The 18513-nt window shown below is 39.4% G+C and overlaps 1 protein-coding gene across 1 annotated transcript; it reads left to right on the top strand.

Moving 5' to 3' along the window:
- The first annotated feature begins 476 nt into the window (after positions 1 to 476).
- LOC146002673 (uncharacterized) lies at positions 477 to 13854 on the top strand. The gene is made up of 6 exons (XM_083140635.1): positions 477 to 485; positions 5978 to 6275; positions 7269 to 7358; positions 11199 to 11369; positions 12516 to 12623; positions 13685 to 13854. Exons 1-6 carry the CDS (start codon positions 477 to 479, stop codon positions 13852 to 13854), a joined length of 846 nt encoding a protein of 281 aa, XP_082996761.1.
- Positions 13855 to 18513: the final 4659 nt, after the last annotated feature.

The following is an 18513-nucleotide window of genomic DNA, read 5'->3' as shown; positions in this document are numbered from 1 at the left end:
AATGCTAGAAGAGTTGAATGTATTCGATAAAATTCTGGCTAAAGACTTGTATTTTATGAATACACCAGTCACAATAGATATAAACACTAACAGTTACGTTTGGAAGTGAAGTTGTTATTTCAGTATTATTTTCGCCCGGTTACGCCCCTGTTTATTGCTTATGTAATTGTAGATGGAAGATGTTAAGGGGAAACAAAAGATTTGTGCAATGACCTGCCATATACTTGCCATGTGCGACTGGCAAACTGCATCGCTAGCAGAATATTCGTGATTACGTCGCGTACACATTGGTGTCACATCACACTGCAAGGAATTCACAGCGTTCTTTGGTATTGACAATACGCAACTCTAAGCCTCAAGACTTTCACAATATTCTAACTGCAACACAAATGCAAAGAAATTTGTCTGGAGTGATTCAACCGGACTGTCTTGTCATTGTGTAATTGCATGTGTTGTGCAGATGGACAGTTCGTAACATGCTTGCGGTAAGTTAAACGTTTTTACAGAGACATATCTCAACTGAAACAAAGTTCCTTACTGTTTTAAAACGCGGATAGTACCGTAGTTCTTCGAATCTAAGGCGCATGTTTCTGTCAGATTTTAGACATCCAAAATTCAGGTGCGCCTTAGATTCGATAGCGTCTTCAATTCGATGTACTGTATATACTGCACAATATAAGTATTTCATGCACGTACAACATAGAATCTACTGCAGTCTCTAATGCCGGTAGGTACAGAGAGTAAATATTTTTTTCTTAACTATCCTTAAAATTACCGGTAACTGCAATACAATAATCAACATTTCGTTTTCCTGATAAGAAAATGCTCAACGAAAATTTTCCCCTTTAAATTTGTTGTGTTAGGACAACAATGAAAAAAATCAGGTGCGCCTTAGATTCGATGGCGTCTTCGATTCGAACTACGGTATTTTAATGGTAGTTTATAAATTTCTTATTTTTTGAGGACCTGCCCGGAACTGCAAAGAAGGCGTAACCAGATATGGGCACATAGGGGCCAAGACCCCTCCAGAAATTTTATCTACAGTTCCAGAATGTGATTTTTACAGAAACAAAAGCAGTACTTTTAAAATTCCAGGTGCTAATAACATAAACGTTAACCGTTGTCTGAAATTGCTTTTTAAGTGTTTAAGTGATATACTAAACATACATTCATGTAAGTTATGCGTCCAACCAGAAACGTATATTCACAGGTGTAAATTGGTAATCTGACGTTACAGGGTCTCCCTCCCAAAAAGACTTGGCAAGTACTGAAATTAAATAATGACAATATACTTGTTGAACTTTGTTGTATAATCAAGGCTTATTTATTTTCGCCAATCTTACTGGAAGGAAAGGATTACATTAGGATAACACGGTTGATTGGTTGATTGAGTTGGTGTTTTAAAGTCCACTTTATCCACAGTAAGGCTAATCGGGACTGGACCTACAGTTTAAAATGAGACCTGAACCACTATGTGTCTACCGGGAATCGAACCCGGGTGGGGGTCACACGGCTTTGAATGACAGAACCAAAGTAGATTTATGCACACTAGTACTTATAGTAATATACATAAAATATTAATCAGGAACTTTGTTTTTCGTCAACTGGATCTAACATCCTAATATCCTTTTATAGAAATGCAATTTTTTTTTATCTCTTTAACATTAATTTCCTTGCTAGGACAGATGCTTTTGTACAGATTTTAGCAATCTGAACTACACAGTCTTTTCTATAATTTGAATTTAAAATTTTGGGTGCGTCAGCACTTAGGCTATTTTGCACCCGTCAGTTTATACGGGGTCTAACCCCTTACCAGAACTAAAATAACATAACTGTAACGCCATGTTGTAATTAAAATATTCTGACTTCGGTTAAAAGCTGAGGCCGTAAAGAGGCTCTCAGAACAAATAAGGACAAGGCACAGGACAACACACAGAATCATAGGGCCAGTCGCCAGAGCCTCGTTTGTCTGCAAAAGGCAGTCCAGGGTGTACTACGTGGAAGGTTCCCCCTTGCACTCCTGCACAGTCTTTTTATTTATTCATATAATCATAACAATACACTATTAATTAATTTACAACCATTTCCGCGATACTTGGTTCGGACACTCTCCCTACCTCGAAATATATTTTTAGGATCATACCTGGCCTCAATAGCGCCGCAGTGCTCTAGGGTGTGGGGCCAACATCCCCTAATGGGGAACTTTACCTACCTGCCCCGGGCTAGACCTGAAGGCTGGTGCAAACTAATGACGTCATGATTCAATCCAGTTAAATTCAGGTGGACAGTGGTGAATTTTTGAACGCCGAAAGCGTGCATTTGCCTGCATGCCGGTTAAATCTAGAAATGTTAAAATATACCTTTCTCGTTGTTCCCTTATGTTTCTTGCCTGCCCCCCCCCCCCCACACACACACACATTTTACCTCCGCACTCGAGGTTCGGTGTACCTCGTACTCGGCTCAGATTTGTCTAGGGGTATCTTTCTTTGTACGACAATGCACGTGGGTTGCTACACGTCAACATAATTATATAATTAACTACAAGAGACAACGCATAACCTTTGCGAAACCTTATTGCTATAAGGGATAAATTACCTTGTCCAGCATCTGTGAAATTAAAAACTGAAATTTTGGATATTTTCTAAAGTTTAATTAACGTAAAATTTTAAGTATATGCAAGTCGTATCCGAACGTTCATTTCTCTAATTATCGGGCCAAAACTCTAATTTTGATGTTGGAATCTCTATTGTGTGTACCTGGATGCTTTACATTTCAAGAATTACATCGGGAGTACGCTTGTCACAAGGTAGACTCACATTACTCCAAGAAACGTCTTGACAGGCGCGAGGTCGCCCGACGTGTACATTTCTCAACCTCCACGGTGACGAGGCACTAGGCTGCCCGGCGCACCGTAATTACTTCAAAATAACGTCCAGTACAAACTAACCTTTTACCTGTAAATTGGACACCAAGGCACTAGCTTGCCCGGCAATCCAATCTCTTACAGCATCCGTTCGGGGAGATCTGTCCTCCGGTCCTAGCTGACCGAAGCGAAAACAGCCTCTCCCTTCCAAGTCTCAGTTCCAAAAGCCGACCTCCCCCACTCTCATCTGGGAGTTTATATATGTTTGGTTGGCGTCTGTTGCCAACGGCCCTTCTTTCAAAATTTTTAATCTTTAACAGCTAAACTGCCCGCCTTTTCCTCGAACGTTCGAAACACGAAGAAATAACAGAGCTAAAAGGTAAAGTGCTCCCCTGTGCATAGCACCACGCCATGAAGGCGTATAGGGGGTGTGGGGGTAACGCCCCACACTTTCTTGATCCGGTCGTGAGTGGGGGTGATGTGATAAGCATCACGCCCCTGACCGCCTTTACCCCCCAGGGTTTCCCCCAGGTACCCATGTTATTCGACGCTGGGTGGGCGCCGGGGCCGCTTCCATCGTTAGAAAAGTTCCCGGATTTGAACCGCCCGGGGATCGAACCCGGGACCTTGAGCATGGTAGTCAGACGCGTTACCGACTGAGCCACCGCGGCCACGAACATGCTTGGTTAACAGAGCTACATGGTTTTTATACATGGAATATATACGAACCTAAAAATGCATAATAAATTGAGATACACTTATCATTTATACATATTTTTATACACGTAATTACCTAATTAATTAACATATTAATGAATATTTCAATAAGGAAAAAAAAACAATTGCCCTGACACGGGGGCAGGGTAACACTTATCGGCTACATAATAGGTAGAAAAAGGAACTAAATAAGGGGGCTCGCAATGGGGAGACAGAGAGTGCTTGTCCCCCTAAGATACCTGGGAAAATTTCATGTAATTCGAGTTGTAAATTGTAGCGGTAGTGTATTATTACAAATAATATTGTTTTCTGTGTCATACAGCAGGCACGTATCCAGGAATTCCTTTCGAGGGGGGGGGCTGAACACAATTTTTTTAAGGGGTATAGATAGAACCTCACAATTATATGTTTAAGATCAGTGGTGGTAATTTGGTTCCAAAACCCCGGGGGGTGGAAGAAAAGTTGACTTTCTCTTTTTAGACAAGGCTTAGGATTAAGAGGACATAGTATGGAGGCAAAAAAAATGGAGAGCAACTATCCCCTAAATCGTAGCCACTGTTTAAGGCTGTGATTTTAATCAGAACGTGAAATCGGGACATTTTCTACCACTCGACTCCTCAGTTTCCATTAACCTTGTGTGCCGGAACCATCTTAGTATGTGTGTTCGTCCATTTCTTCTCATCAGGCATCAAAACATCTGTGTACCAGGTAACCAAAAGTGTTTTTACGAAGCTGTTACACATGCACGGGATGGACAATCAATCCACTCGACAACACGAGATTCAAACTGTGTGCTGGGAACTGGACCCTGGCAGTTCTCGAATATTTTTCTGATTCGAGCCTGAACACCACTAATGTGTCTTGTCCTCCCATGTTTGCAGCTCTTTTAAAAGCCGAAACCCACCAAATTGTTCATATTCAGGCCTAAGCACTCGCAAGTGTTCCAAATTGTCTGTCACAGCTTCCGCAGTCTTGTCATATATCGGCACGAAACAAAGGAAGTCTTCTATAGAATACATCTGGATCGCGAAACAATTATTGCACAGTGAAAACCCTTCCGTTCCCCACACATCTAATGTTTCTTCTCCCAATATGATCAAATGCTTACTCATTTAGGTATCTCCAGTGACGTACCCAAGGGAGTGTTGGTGGGGTCATATCCCCATTTGACACAGTCCTTAAAAAAAAAAGAACTTCAAAAACAGGAAATACGGCAAAAGGAGGACTGACCACCAAAAATAGTATGCGTAACCCCTCTCCCTGCCGAAAATTGTTGGCACGCCACTCTTTATAATTTTTATTTATTATTAATTATTTATTTATTTATTTTTATGTTATAGTTTTTATAATTTCGTATTAGAGACTGAATAAATCATGAACAAGTCCTTGAATTGAACGCTTAAAAGGAAATGATGTCAGAGACAACGCCATTTTTCTCATTGGATCTAAGGTTCGGTCAAAGAATTTCTACTTAGGAATGGTTCTAATTAACGCGTATTTATATCCTCAGTATATTGTAGAACGTTGCGCAGATAAACGATTTATAAATATTGCCAGCAGTTCGACTCCACTTATTCAAGAACATTCTCTCTCGCGCCTTCCAGAGATTAAAAATTAACGAATCGTTCTACGTGTGGCGATACCTTTGCTGTGCAGCTTCCAAATGCTGACAAGTCTCTACATAGTGCTCAAGTTTGCTGCGAAAATACTGAAAGCTCAAGAAAAGTTTACGTGCAATATTATCAACAACAGGGTTATAGAACATTCTCCGTCTTGCCTTGATAAGTATTTCTCTCCTTAAATTATCGTCACATTATTCAAAAAGCAAAAATCCTAATTTTATCTAATGTAAACAGAAATATTTCCTGAAGGTGTGTGTGTGAGGGGGAGGGGGGCTCGAGCCCCCTGATTCCCACCTTGAATACGCGCTATTAACAAAAACAGGGTTATAGAACATTCTCCTTCTTGCCTCGATAATTGTATCTCCTTAAACTATCGTCACATTATTAAAGAAGACAAGAACCTAATTTTATCTAGTGTAAACTGAAAAATTTCCTTTCCTGGGGAGGGGGTCTCGGGCCACCTGATTCCCACCTTGGATACGCGCTAGTAACAATATAACAGGGCTATAGTACATTCTCCGTCTTTTCTTGATAATTATTTCTCTCAAATTATCATCACATTATCTTATTTCACACCATAAGAAACAAGAAACCTCATTTTATCTAGTGTAAACCGAAAACTTTCGGGGGGCTCGAGCCTACTAAGCCCCTCCTCGGATACGTGCCTGTCTTACAGGCTGTAAGTCACAGCATTTTTGCCTTGTCCAACAAAATAACGAGGTTTGGAACTAAATGTTAACAAGGTGCAGCAAATTGATGTCCATTCCACTTTTAGGCAAGCTGCAGCAAGCACAGGATTTGTCAAGTATTGACAATTCTAGTGGCTATACAAGGAACCACCACAGCCCAATGTTGTTGGCCAAAGTCTGCTTTGGCGCCAATCCTACTAGGGTGGCTACTTGGCTCGGCGGATACGCTCAGACCGGAAGACATACCGCTGCCAGATGACGTCACGATAAACGATCCACTGGCCCAACCGCCATGGTTAAGGCATGACTCGGATGAGGACGAGTGGGAGTCAGTGCAGGTGGACGATGACTCCCTGCTGGACCTGGAAGAGGATTGCCACGGCAGTAAGTCTCAGTAACTTAAGTTTGTAAACACAGATTACTATTAGTGCATTTTACAAATATAATCAAGTCACTCACCTTTCCTCGTTATCACCCCCTAACAGAAATATGTGTGACTACAGAAAATATTAAAATATTTGGTAACAGTTAGATATAGCGAAAACACATTTCTTCAAATTTACAGGAGAAAAGACGGGAAAGTACTTACGGAATTGAGTTCCTGTGGACTTTTGGAAGCTGGGAATAGTGTTTTTTTCCATTCGTGAAACTTATTCGGCCGGTAAATAATGTAATTTTCGACATTTACGTATGTATCTCCGTTGCACGATAGCTCGTGCCGCCATTACCGTCGACTACGTGAATCAAATGTTCCGTGCGTTCGAATATATAACCCCCTGTCAGTGTAGCAACCACGCGGTAGTTTTACAAGATGACGTGTGAGCAGGTTGTTTTTTTTTTCAATTTAATTTTCTGTTTGCCTAACCTAACTGAACCTAACCTAACCTTCCGTGAATGGTTTGTAGATCAATTTTCGCTTAAAAACCTTTTGTGAATAGTTTGTGCGGCATTTATCGGTTCATAAGTTTGGTAACACTGCATATCAGCTCAATTCTCAATTCTAAAGAGATATGCATACCTCGGAAGAGGGGTGGATTTCTCAGAAGCAGGAAGATGAGATTAGGAGGAAGGTTCTTTCCTATTGCTGTCTGCTTGCCATTGTCAGTCGTGTGCTGTGAAAGTGTGTCTAGTTTCTGTAGCTTGTTCATCTGTGGCCTCATAATTGTTCCCCTTGTGTAACCAGCATCCGATAGTTCTCTTTCTTCTTTATTACAATTAGTAATCGATTTGTTTGCAAGAAAATTTCCGGTGGAAAGTACCTTTTTAAAAGTAACTTTCCGATAATTATACCAAGTTTACTTCAAATATAAATTTTCTAGTAATAAGTTCGTCAATAAATATTCTGAAATTATTTTATGCAATTTTCTTCCACTCTAGAACCATGTAAGTACAGATGCATAACAGGGTACGCATGCATATTCTCTGGAATAGGAAGGTACTGCTATCCGAGCTGCGTACTTAAAAATGGTAAGTTATTCTGGTAAACTAATATGGAAAAATCAAAATATAGAATTAAGTCTGCTTCATAAACAGTCAAGAGAAATTTCAGTTAATGAAAACAAGGTGAAAATTCTAGAACTTAGATGAAGCTTATCCGGAAAAGCCAACATGTGATGTGCATTGCCTATTGTTTTTTACCATTATCTGACTTGTCCTCATAAAGGAATGGAAATGAATTGGAATTTCATATGTGCTTTAATGATTTCATAACGCTGGTAATTACAAAGGAGAGTCAAATGAAATCTTTAAATTGTTTTTGTTTCGTATCTATAGCCTGACAAGTTAAGTCCCGATATGCGCAGATCGCTGCGGAGCACTTCCTATTGCGTCATCCTCCCCACCACTCTTCTACGTACTGGTCTGGCCTTGAGACTACGAGTGGTGTCAACTCAGCAAAATTAAACTAAAACAAATATGACAAACTATTTTTACTGTGTAGATTCTCGGTGCCGGCTCATGTCAGTTTATCAGTGGTTCATTTGATTTAATCCGGTCTTTGAAAATGCGTGCGGTGCGCGGATCGTAAACTGTAGTATTACGCACGCGCGTTAAGGTTTATAACGAAGAGAAACTACTGGGCGAATGACTTCATTTTCAGAATGCGACATCGAGCAGTGGCCTGTTTTTTTAAAAGCAAAGTGGGATGGGGGTTCTTTTGTTTATCGTACAACAATCGCTACGAGAAGGCAATCTGATAACACGCTTGCCTGTGTTCTTTTTTAAAGCACTGAAATGTTCTTGCTCTTTACTCTTGGCTGCATATTTTTGAAATGCAAACATCAAATCATGCCGGGTCCAACGAATCCACAATCTGCTGTGGAAAGCCCCTTAGAGGAGAGGCCAGAGAAATTGTTTACAATGTTGCACATATTTGCGAAATCAGAAGGAGTTACATAAACTTAAGATGTTGTCGAGTCCACAAGCGCCACCACGGGAGTATCTAAATGGATGGTTTCTCAAGAATTGGATTGGATTGATTTGTTCTTGTAAGTCCACTTTATGCACATTAAGGCTAATCGGGACAGGACGTACAGTTTAAAGTGGGATCCGAACCACTATGTGCCTCCACCGGGATCCCTTGATTACAAGGCGACGACGCTACCATTGCGCCATCGGGGAGTTCAAGTTTTAAAAGAAGAAAAAGAGTCGTTGGCGAAAGGTGAGCTGAAGTTCTGTACTTCAACAGGTAGAAAACAGCCCAGGAAAAAGAGAATACAAATTTCGTTGAAAATCATCAGACCATTCCGCTCCCTCCAGATTGCAGCACTGCGAACCAACGTCGCTGCGGAGAATGGAATGGGGAAATGTGGTGTGAGCTGCGCAACAGCTATTTGCAGCGTCTTGTTTTTAAACTTGTCAAGTTATAGTAGATTTCTATATCTAGGGTTGCACAAGTCTGTTGCGTTTTAGCACAGACCTATTGCTCATCTATACATGTTTTCAACTTCGAGTTAGTGCCTGTATGCCTTAAGAAGAATATGTGTTTGGGGTCAACGTGCAGTCAGTTACGAGCCACTTCGAACGCCTTTCCACCCATCTGCCCGTGAACTGAGGCCATTATCGAACTTTCTCGTCCATTAGTAAACGTTCTGGTGTGGTAAGCATGCACAGAGATATTGAATTTTCATTTGCATAAACATTTCTGTAAGATTTAGGCTGACAGAGGGCAAGAAACAACTCCTCTTTACTGGTAAAAGTATGTACAGGAGGCGCCACTTTTCAAATAACAAAAATGGTGCATTGAAGCTTACTTGATTAGTGTTGCAGCCTTGAGGTCGTTTTGTAAATAACAGTTGATACCTCATGAGAGTTTGAGCTGTGTACAGTCTTCCTTACAATTTTTATTCGACTTTTAAGTTTTCATTTGACTCTTGTAAATTCTACCTGTGCATTTGGTAACTTACTTGTACGAAGTGAACAAATCCGTTTGACTAAACATTTTTGCAATTTGTTGGTTTGAAGTTAAAAAATCGTTTGATTGAATATTTTAGTAACTTATTGACTTGCAGTAAACAAAATAGTTTGGTTGAAAATTTGGTAAGTTGCTGGTTTGAAGTAAACAAGATCGTTTTGTTATCATTTTAGTAACTTCACATTGTTCCCAGAACAGCGAAATTCAATCTGTTTACTTGCGTGCTTCTTTTACAGGAATTGTATTGTACAGTCAGCTCAAGAAGAGATATCACCCGTCTACTTTAAAATTCTAAGTTCAAGAGGCTGAGTATGAAACTCCCAGTGTTGTGGTGAATGTTGTTGCGTTGTAATCAAGAGACTCTGGGTTCGATTTCCGCACATTGAACATGGTTTAAATTTTACTTTAAATTATAAACATAAACACAATTAGTTTATCTGAGCATAAAGAAGACTTAAAATAAACGGAGGTAGTGTTTGGTTCATTCTCAACTCAACTCTGGCCATGAATAAAGGTAAATTACTCGTATCGGACAAACGGCTGAAATTTGCTAGTTCATTTAATTTGAATATTCATACTTACGTATTCTGCATTGAGAAACATTCCTGAAGGTGGCATTTCGCTTATTTCACGGAAATAAGCTCTATTTGCAACATATCGAGTAAATTTTCTTCGTTTCTTCTTGCTTTCGGTAACACGCAAAATAGCGGTCAGTTTCACTACCGTACTCGGCATGCAGTGTTTCCACCCCATAGCACCCAAAAATACCTACGTAGCCCCACAAACCATTGACGCATAGCCCCACGAACCATTCATACATAGCTCCACGAACCATTTCCGGTAAGGTTAGGTTAGGTAGGGTCACGTATAGGTTACAATAGTTAAAAATTTGTTTCGAAAAAAATATGCGTAGCCCCACACACCACTCTCGCATAGCCCCATGAACCATTGACACATAGCCCCACAAGCCATTTGCGGAAACGTACCTTCTTCAGTTACAAAAACACGTGTTTGGGAACAGTGACCGGGATTGACCGGGATTACGTCATCCCACACAGGCTACATCCACCTGAAGTAAATGGATGCAAGAGCTTTCGTTCATCGGTCACACATTTATATTGAAAAATAGATGATTTACCGGCAAAATTCAATGAACGATGCGAGAAACACTTCCCCGAACTTCCACAAGTATAAAGAAACTGCATTCGGTAAGTAATTTCTCCTGTAAATTTGGAGAAATCCGTTTGTCCGTTTCGAGAAATTTACCTGAATTTAGTGATCGCTCTGCGGAATAGCTACCGTGGAAATCAACCAATCGGATTCTCGTAGGTCTCGTGGTTTTGTTTATATCAACTTCACACTTGCATTGAACAGAGAATGATACTGTAGAACAACTCTTACAGATATGAAGTAACGAGGTAGTTCGTGGAAATCCCACGAGTGTCAGCATGAAACCGTAGTTGCTGGTGCTGCCATCTCATGGTACCGATGTACACTTCTTGCAGGTAAAACCCTACTCCTCGCGTCTCTTCAGTGACGGCGCCAGAAATAAATGCGAGGAGCGGGAATATTTTCTTGTGGGGGTAGCCATATTTAGAACACGCCTAAATACAAGAAAGATGCATATTTAGACAAAATTAGCACTATTTTATCTACTGTTTCTTGTCTGTTTGGACGGGGACGTGAGGGGGCGCACTGGTCCATGGATGACGTTCGATATTAAACATTATAGAAACCGTCAATAGAAACGCACGTCTAAATGGCGTGACGTGATAGGCCAAAATTACTGATACTTTCTTATTTTAAAGAATAATTTGTATATCGCCTAGTGAAAAACGTACCTTTGTTATTTAAATCTAACATGTGATTATGCTGGCCCTGGATTCTTTTTACAGGAAATGAGAAGCCAGGCTTCTGTCCAAGACCAAAGAAGCCGCTAACAGTAAGGGGCACCCATTCCTGCACAACCGACATGACATGTTCAGGGGACAAGAAGTGCTGCATCCTGATTGGAAAAGGTTATGTCTGCCGGAGCCCGACCTGCGGACCAAGCACCAAAGATCAAGGTAACATGAAAACGGCATGTTGACCTCCATTTTGTAAATTTGGGCTCTTCAAAGTTATGAGGATTGCATGAAATATAATGACTATATAACTTGTCATTAAATGGCAGCACTCATGCGCTACAAACGTTTACTTTCTCCTTGATAAGTCTACTTTTATTTCAGTAAATTAATGAGAAGTTGAATAAAAAGGGTGTGCTTGTTACACACTGAAATGAAAGTAGAGATAACGAGGCATAACTGAGTGCGTCAGTGGTGCCATCTATTGACAAGTTATGAACTAACTACTTTTCATTCAGCCCTCGTATAAGCATTACTATTTACCAAATATATATTTGGTATAATAAAATAAATAGCTCTGTGACCCTAGACGTGGGGTCGGAGTGGACCAACGTCCCCCAAGAAGAACGGATTCTTTGAAAGAATATTTTGACTGTAAATATAATAGCATCTCTATTGTCATATACATACAATATGATGTATGAAATTTTAGTGTGCCACTCTGGGCTCCTTTGTCCCTTCTTTTTTCGGTTAATTTACTGGGCAACCGACTTTACTCTAGCATGTTTTTCATACTCTAACGGTTAGGACACAAATAAAATATTTGTATTGATCTGTACCTAGTTTGTGCACTTCCGCGCATGCATGACATGTTATGAATTATACCTTCTATCAATAGGAAGCATCCAGAAAATAAAGTACACTAGCTGATTGCCCGGCGTTGCCCGAAAACTATGGATTCAACACTAATGTACGTCATTTTTTAAATTTTATTTTTCACCCCCCATGCCGATAGGTGATGAACTTGGAGTTTAACGGCATTCGTAGTGTTACTATTCATCTTATCGACCCCGAAAACTATGGATTCCATACTAATATCTGTCGTTTTCCATTATTTTTACATGTCACCCCCTTCCTACCCCCACCCCTAGGGGTGCCAGGGATGTCTTAACCCCATAGTATTTCTTTCCAGATTGCAAGTGATATGTGTACCAAGTTTGGTTGAAATTGTTGCAGGCGTTCGAGAGTTATGCCGGAACAAACATACACACACATACATCCATTTTTATACATATAGAATAAGATTAAGAAAAATAACATTACCAAAAAATAATAAATTTTAACATGCAATGGTCGTTCTCTTTCTAGCTCATTTTGTAAGCTGCCTGGACAAACCATGTGGCCCACTATATCGGTGCGTGGCAGAGAGATTTTGGTGTGACAAGACCCACAGCATCACCGTGTCCTTTTGCGAACGTAAGTGATTTTTTTCCAAATTACAATTCCCTCTTATCTATAAAACAAAACACTAGCGTTTGTAATAAATTTGATAGTTATTTATATATAAGTGTTTGTGTGTATCTCAGTGGCAATTATAATCTGTTCTGCTAACACACAGGCGAAAAAATTATAGAAATTTATGAAATGGACAATGGGACAAACAATGATACAACTATGCTTTAAGCAGGGTTCCGAACCGAGGACTTCTGGATTCGTTGAACGTTACGCTAATACCTCTACCAATAAGGCCGGTGCGAAGACTGAAGTCTGTGTTAAAGTCCACTTTATGATAACATATGAGACTCGACCTACAGCTCTAAGTGGAATATAATTGGTATGGCTCCACCGGGCATCGAACTCAGGTCGCTTTGATTACATGGCGACAGATTTTTCACTACACTACTTGGAAGGTGCGAGACCGGCGCGAGTATATATATATAGGGTGTTCTGTATAGGACGCCGAATTAGAAAATTAAATAAAAATTGGGAAAACATCATGAAAATAGTTATATTTCACATATACGTATGAAAGGCAATGTCAGGCATATGTCCACCCCTACCGAGTCTGCATGCATTTATACGCTCCACAAAATTATTGATAACCCTCTCGCAGAAGTCTGTCCCGATGCCTCCAATCACCCGTATGATTTCCGCCTTCAGTTCCAAAAGGGTTCGTGGTTTGTTGGCGTACAGCTGTGATTTCACAAACCCCCATAAGAAGAAATCACAGGGTGCAAGATCACACTCCAGCTGCCAAAACCCACACCACACAGTCGTTCTCAGCGGATGGATGGATTTCACGTTCCTGGATTAATCGAGGATTTTCGGAAGGAAACCACAAGAAACGGGTCAAAACAATTGAGGCTACATTAATCGGCATGACAACAGATGCCAACATTGGTAAGAACAGGGCTGCCAACCTCGAAACAAAACAATAGAACTCGATTCAAATTCGGCGTCCTATACAGAACACCATTATGTACATATGTGTGTATGTGTTCAATGATAACCCTTTTTTATATATATTTTAATTGCAGGCAAACCAGAGATTAGGGAGGGGCAGTGCCCGTCATTGAAAACAGGCGACGACGGCTCCTGCGACAGGAACTGCAATCATGACTTGGACTGTCCCAAGCCAAAGAAGTGTTGTCTGGACACTTGTGGAAGGGTTTGCAAGAATCCGACGTTCTCTACAAGCAGTAAGTAGACTTGTATGAATCTTTTAGAAGTTATTGACACAATGCAAGCACAAAAGCTAAAGCATTGTCTTATTTTATAATTTATTATAAGTATATTCTGCCACTTTTGGCTAATCGCGAAGATAAGAATGAGTAATGATATGAAATTGATGAATGGACACTCACAGAGAACACCCCTGCCCAAGCCGGGATTCGAACCCAGGACTCCTGGTGTGGTAGCGCGCTGTGATAACCACTCCACCACAGGCGTCGGCGATATTCAGTTCCATCAGCTTTGCTCATTTTTGGACATTTTCAAAGCTCTATTTAGGTTATTCTTGAAACTTAATGGACGAAACTTCAAGACTTATTAGAGTGTAACTTGGGCTACAATTTGGCAACAAAAATATTTATTTTGAAATGTAGTGCACGTTTTAGAAAGGTTGTAACTGACAAGTAACTTTGTGAGTGCTAAAACTGACTTAAGGCCGGATCACACGGAACTGGATATGCAGTAGGAATGTCCTAGTTGGCGCTGTAACGACTACCCATCTGCTAGTTTTCGCCTCACACGGTATTTGGGTATACTCTTGTTCCCATAAGACACTGCGCAGAGTAGGCAATCTTAAAAGATGGACGAGCAATTTGAAGAACGTTGAAGGAGAATTGATGCTGTTATTAAAAATTAAAAAGTATGGACTAGAAATTAGCTTGAAACAAAATATGATAATCAATGCGTACTGAACAAGCTTTTTAATGAACTCGAGTATGCATATTCATACATGAGATTCGCAGGATTCATTCATTAAAAAAAATATATTGTTCAACTAAATATATCAAACATTTAATACACTTGTAATAATAAGGATTTTCAGTATCGGCTAATCATATTTGTCACTGACAAATCTTATTTCTTTGCATAAAATATTTATGAACTGTACATGAATGGACATCTTTTTGTTTGAAAGTGAACAAAACAAGCAACACTCGGAACCCACAGACAAAAAACTTTCCGTTGGCAAACTCACAGATTATCTTCACGTGACCAAACTTCGCTCTGATTGGCTGTTCCACAGAATGCAGTAGAGGAAAGCCAGTTGCAATTAGAACATGGCCTCGCCGATGGCGCAGTGGTAGCGTCGTCGCCTTGTAATCAAGGGGTCCCGGGTTCGATACCCGGTGGGGGAACATAGTGGTTCGGATCCCACTTTAAACTGTAGGTCTAGTCCCGATTAGCCTTACTGTGCATAAAGTGGACTTAAAACACCAACTCAAACAATTAGAACATGGCCTATTCCTCAAAACCAGTTAAGCAGCTAGCCCGGTAGCAATGATTTCCACCCAGGTAACCAGTTCAGCGCCAACCAGAGCATTCCTACTGGAAATCAAGTTCCCTGTGATTCGGCCATTAAATTGGGAATTCTGTAGTTCAAATATTTGAGAAAGATAGACTGCAATTGAGGAAAACTTGGTCAACATGTTCCGAAATGGCGAACGAAAAATATATGTTTTCCATCTTGCGTCCTTTCACGCGAGGGAAAGATATGGAGTTCAATTAACTTTTTACAGCAGCAGCAGGAAACTTTGAAGAAATGAACAGACTTTACGTTTGCTCAAAACTTTTCAATATGCCGACTTTACAACCCACCAAAATCACCAGGGGCCGGATTTGAATGGCATGTCATGTTTTTTTTTCCTTGTGTAGCATGCATTGCTCTTAAGTATTAATATCGTAAATATGAACACCTGATTATAAAAACGTGAATTTTAATGTGCATTTTTTCGACATATTTTCTATTTTTTAAACTTTTAGTTCATTTTTTCAGTTTTACGTAATTTTTTTCAAGTTTTACTTCATTTTTCGAGTTTTACTTCTTTTTATGATCTTTTTGTGGCGTAATTGCACTCAATTTTAGCCAGGAACTGACATTTATCGCCTTGATGTCTGTAACAATGAAAAAAATCTATCGCCAGGGGAATGTAGGAACAAAGCAACGTGCCCCTCGACATTACCTACTGCAATAATTTTGTATAAGTTAAGATTTTTGCAGATTTTTATACTTAACATTCACATACACCTTGAAATTTCAGTTCTAACGTTACAAAAATAAGAAATATGGCGTACTAATTGGCATACCTTGAAATAAAGAACAAATTTTTAAGTAATTTAATTTATATTTTATGTCATTTTATAGATCACCAAAATCTGGATCCTGATAATCACGCATTGTAACATTTTGTCCTGGTTGACTAGCTGAAGAGATATTAGTTTCAATTAATTTATAGTTCACCTAGGTTCGTTAGAATGTAAAATATAAATAGGATAGGAAGTCGAGTAAAATGAATGCTCCCAGCAGCCAATAGGCGGCGCTGCTGCAGTCACGTGAGGCTGCTGAATTCCCATCATCCTTAGCGGCAGCGCGACTGCACTTGAGATCGGCTGAGCTTCGGGCCGGCTTCGGCTGTCCTCGGAACTGGGATGTCTACATTCTCTATAAAAATGCATGATTTACATTTTCCAGTTATTCTTTAACTTATTCTCTGTAATGTATGTGTGATATATAGAAGTATTCTCCGAAATCTCATCTCTTAATGGATGTACTATGTATATCACAAATTTGTTTCGTAACGGCTGTCTTAATCATTCAAATTGCCCCTTGCGATGGAAAATCCAATGCTACTAAATAGGCCCAAACCACATGACTAGCGCGACCACAAGGGGAAAAACCTTGGACGAGAAGTCCCCGAGCAGCTTTCCATTCTTCTGTTCAGCTCGGACCGTAAGGAAACATGGTCTACTCTCCCCCTCCCCTCCACGCGGGAGTACGGTGCACAGGAGCCGCGGGTCTGCGCAGGATGTTTTGCTTGTGGTTCCTTTATACTTTGTTCTGACTCGATCGTCCTCAGCTGTCTGCTGTTGGCGTCACCACTAATATAGACCATCCTGAATGTCAGTATTTTTTGTATTTGCAACTTGTAGCATACTATTTTTGATTATAAAAGCAGTTATCTACAGTGGCGTGCCCAGGATTATACATTTTTTCTACTTCAGTAGTTTTTCCTATCTTTGTTTAGGAATACTGGGATACGTTCATGCCTGTATTATTATACTATTAAACGTATTATTATATTTATTAATAATGACTTAATAATACTCAGCTGTGAACGATGAGACTCGGTGAAGTACACAGACTCCTCTCAGGTACAGGGATAGTGTTAGTCAAAGACAATATTCACAGCACAGAGAAATAACACCACATTGTTGCAGTAGATAAACTAAAAGGTTTTATTCTTTATTTATGGCAACTATAATGCGAATATACTTGAGACGAAGGCGAGGATTTCGCTTTGTCGATGAATTGACTTAACTAAAAACGCATAAACTCAATGCATGGCTATCGGCGTACCTATCGGCCTAGCTTGCGCCTCGAACTACCATACCAAGATGTATGCACAACACCGAGGAGTTCTTTTAAGGTTTAAAAGCTTCGTCGATCCTTGGCGAAAGTGTGATATTTCTTACGCGATATCCTCGCTTTTATACTATTTCGAGAACACAGATTCAAGTACAGATGAATCACTCACTATTTGCAAGAAGATGCTACCAACAAAACTGACATCTATACATGTTTAGAAATACAAATTCGTACAGTGCACTCTCGCAAACATGAAGATACATTAAACTACTCATAATAGAGCACATAATACAATAAACATTGAACAAAAGATATACATTACAAACAAGGTGCAATATTACATATAATAACACAACATTTACGTGTCCTTTCAGAAAAGTATAATATATCAGTGACATATTTTAAAGTTGTGACGTCACATAAAAATATGGATCATATCATCTGGGCAAAAGGGGTTGTTATCTATATTTCATTATAATATTTAGAATAAAAATTTTGTACATGATATGTATTAGCCAATTTTCATTGCATAAACAGTCTGAGGAATGTAAGGTACTGGAATGCAAAAGTAAATTTAGCACTAGTATTCTCAGATGCAAAAAAATTAGCAGTGTTGGTAAGATGTCGGCAAATAACTGATGTGTGTATCAAATATGGTTATATTATACGGGGTACCCCACAAAAGTAACCGAAAATATTAGTTGCGTATTTTTGGGGGGACAATGTGCACTTTTATGTGCTACACTAATGATAATAATAATAATATTTCTTCTCAGCTCTGGTGTGTGAAGATCCCTGCAAAAAATATCCATGTGGAATGTTTAAGAATTGTGTCATTGAGGAAGGCAAATGTTCGACACCTCCATGCTGCCCGGTTAGGAAATGCGTGGGCCGTAAGTACATATTCACCTATGCATTGCCTGAAGAGACAGGATAAATAATAAGAAACTTATATGTAATAATAAGTATCCACTAAAATTTTATTTTCCGAAATATGCGAAAAATAAATTTATATGTTTAAAACATGGTAATTTCTGAAGAAAAGAACAATGCTTTTTTTTTTAAATAATCTGCAACCTATTTATCGGTACATGACCTAAATATTATTTCGTTAAATAAATTTGTTAAGGTAATAATTCAGAACGGAAATAATTACCGTACACATGCAGAAAAGTAATACTTTTTTGAAACCTAAATGTGTAGAAAAGAAGTGAATTCTAATATAAAAAATGTATTTCGTAGATTAAAAGCACTAAGGAAAAAGTAATAAGT

This window comes from Lepisma saccharinum, chromosome 18 (genome assembly GCF_977018435.1).
Source record: "Lepisma saccharinum chromosome 18, izLepSacc3.1, whole genome shotgun sequence".
Classification (NCBI taxonomy): Eukaryota; Metazoa; Arthropoda; class Insecta; order Zygentoma; family Lepismatidae; genus Lepisma; species Lepisma saccharinum.
Note: the sequence above shows the minus strand (reverse complement) of the source record. Positions and strands in the feature narration are given on the sequence as shown.

Excerpts from the sequence above, each read along its gene's own strand:
- LOC146002673 (XM_083140635.1), top strand. Across the intron at positions 11,370-12,515 it reads ACCAAGCACCAAAGATCAAG|CTCATTTTGTAAGCTGCCTG; the intron begins GTAACATGAAAA and ends TTCTCTTTCTAG. Across the intron at positions 12,624-13,684 it reads CACCGTGTCCTTTTGCGAAC|GCAAACCAGAGATTAGGGAG; the intron begins GTAAGTGATTTT and ends TTTTAATTGCAG.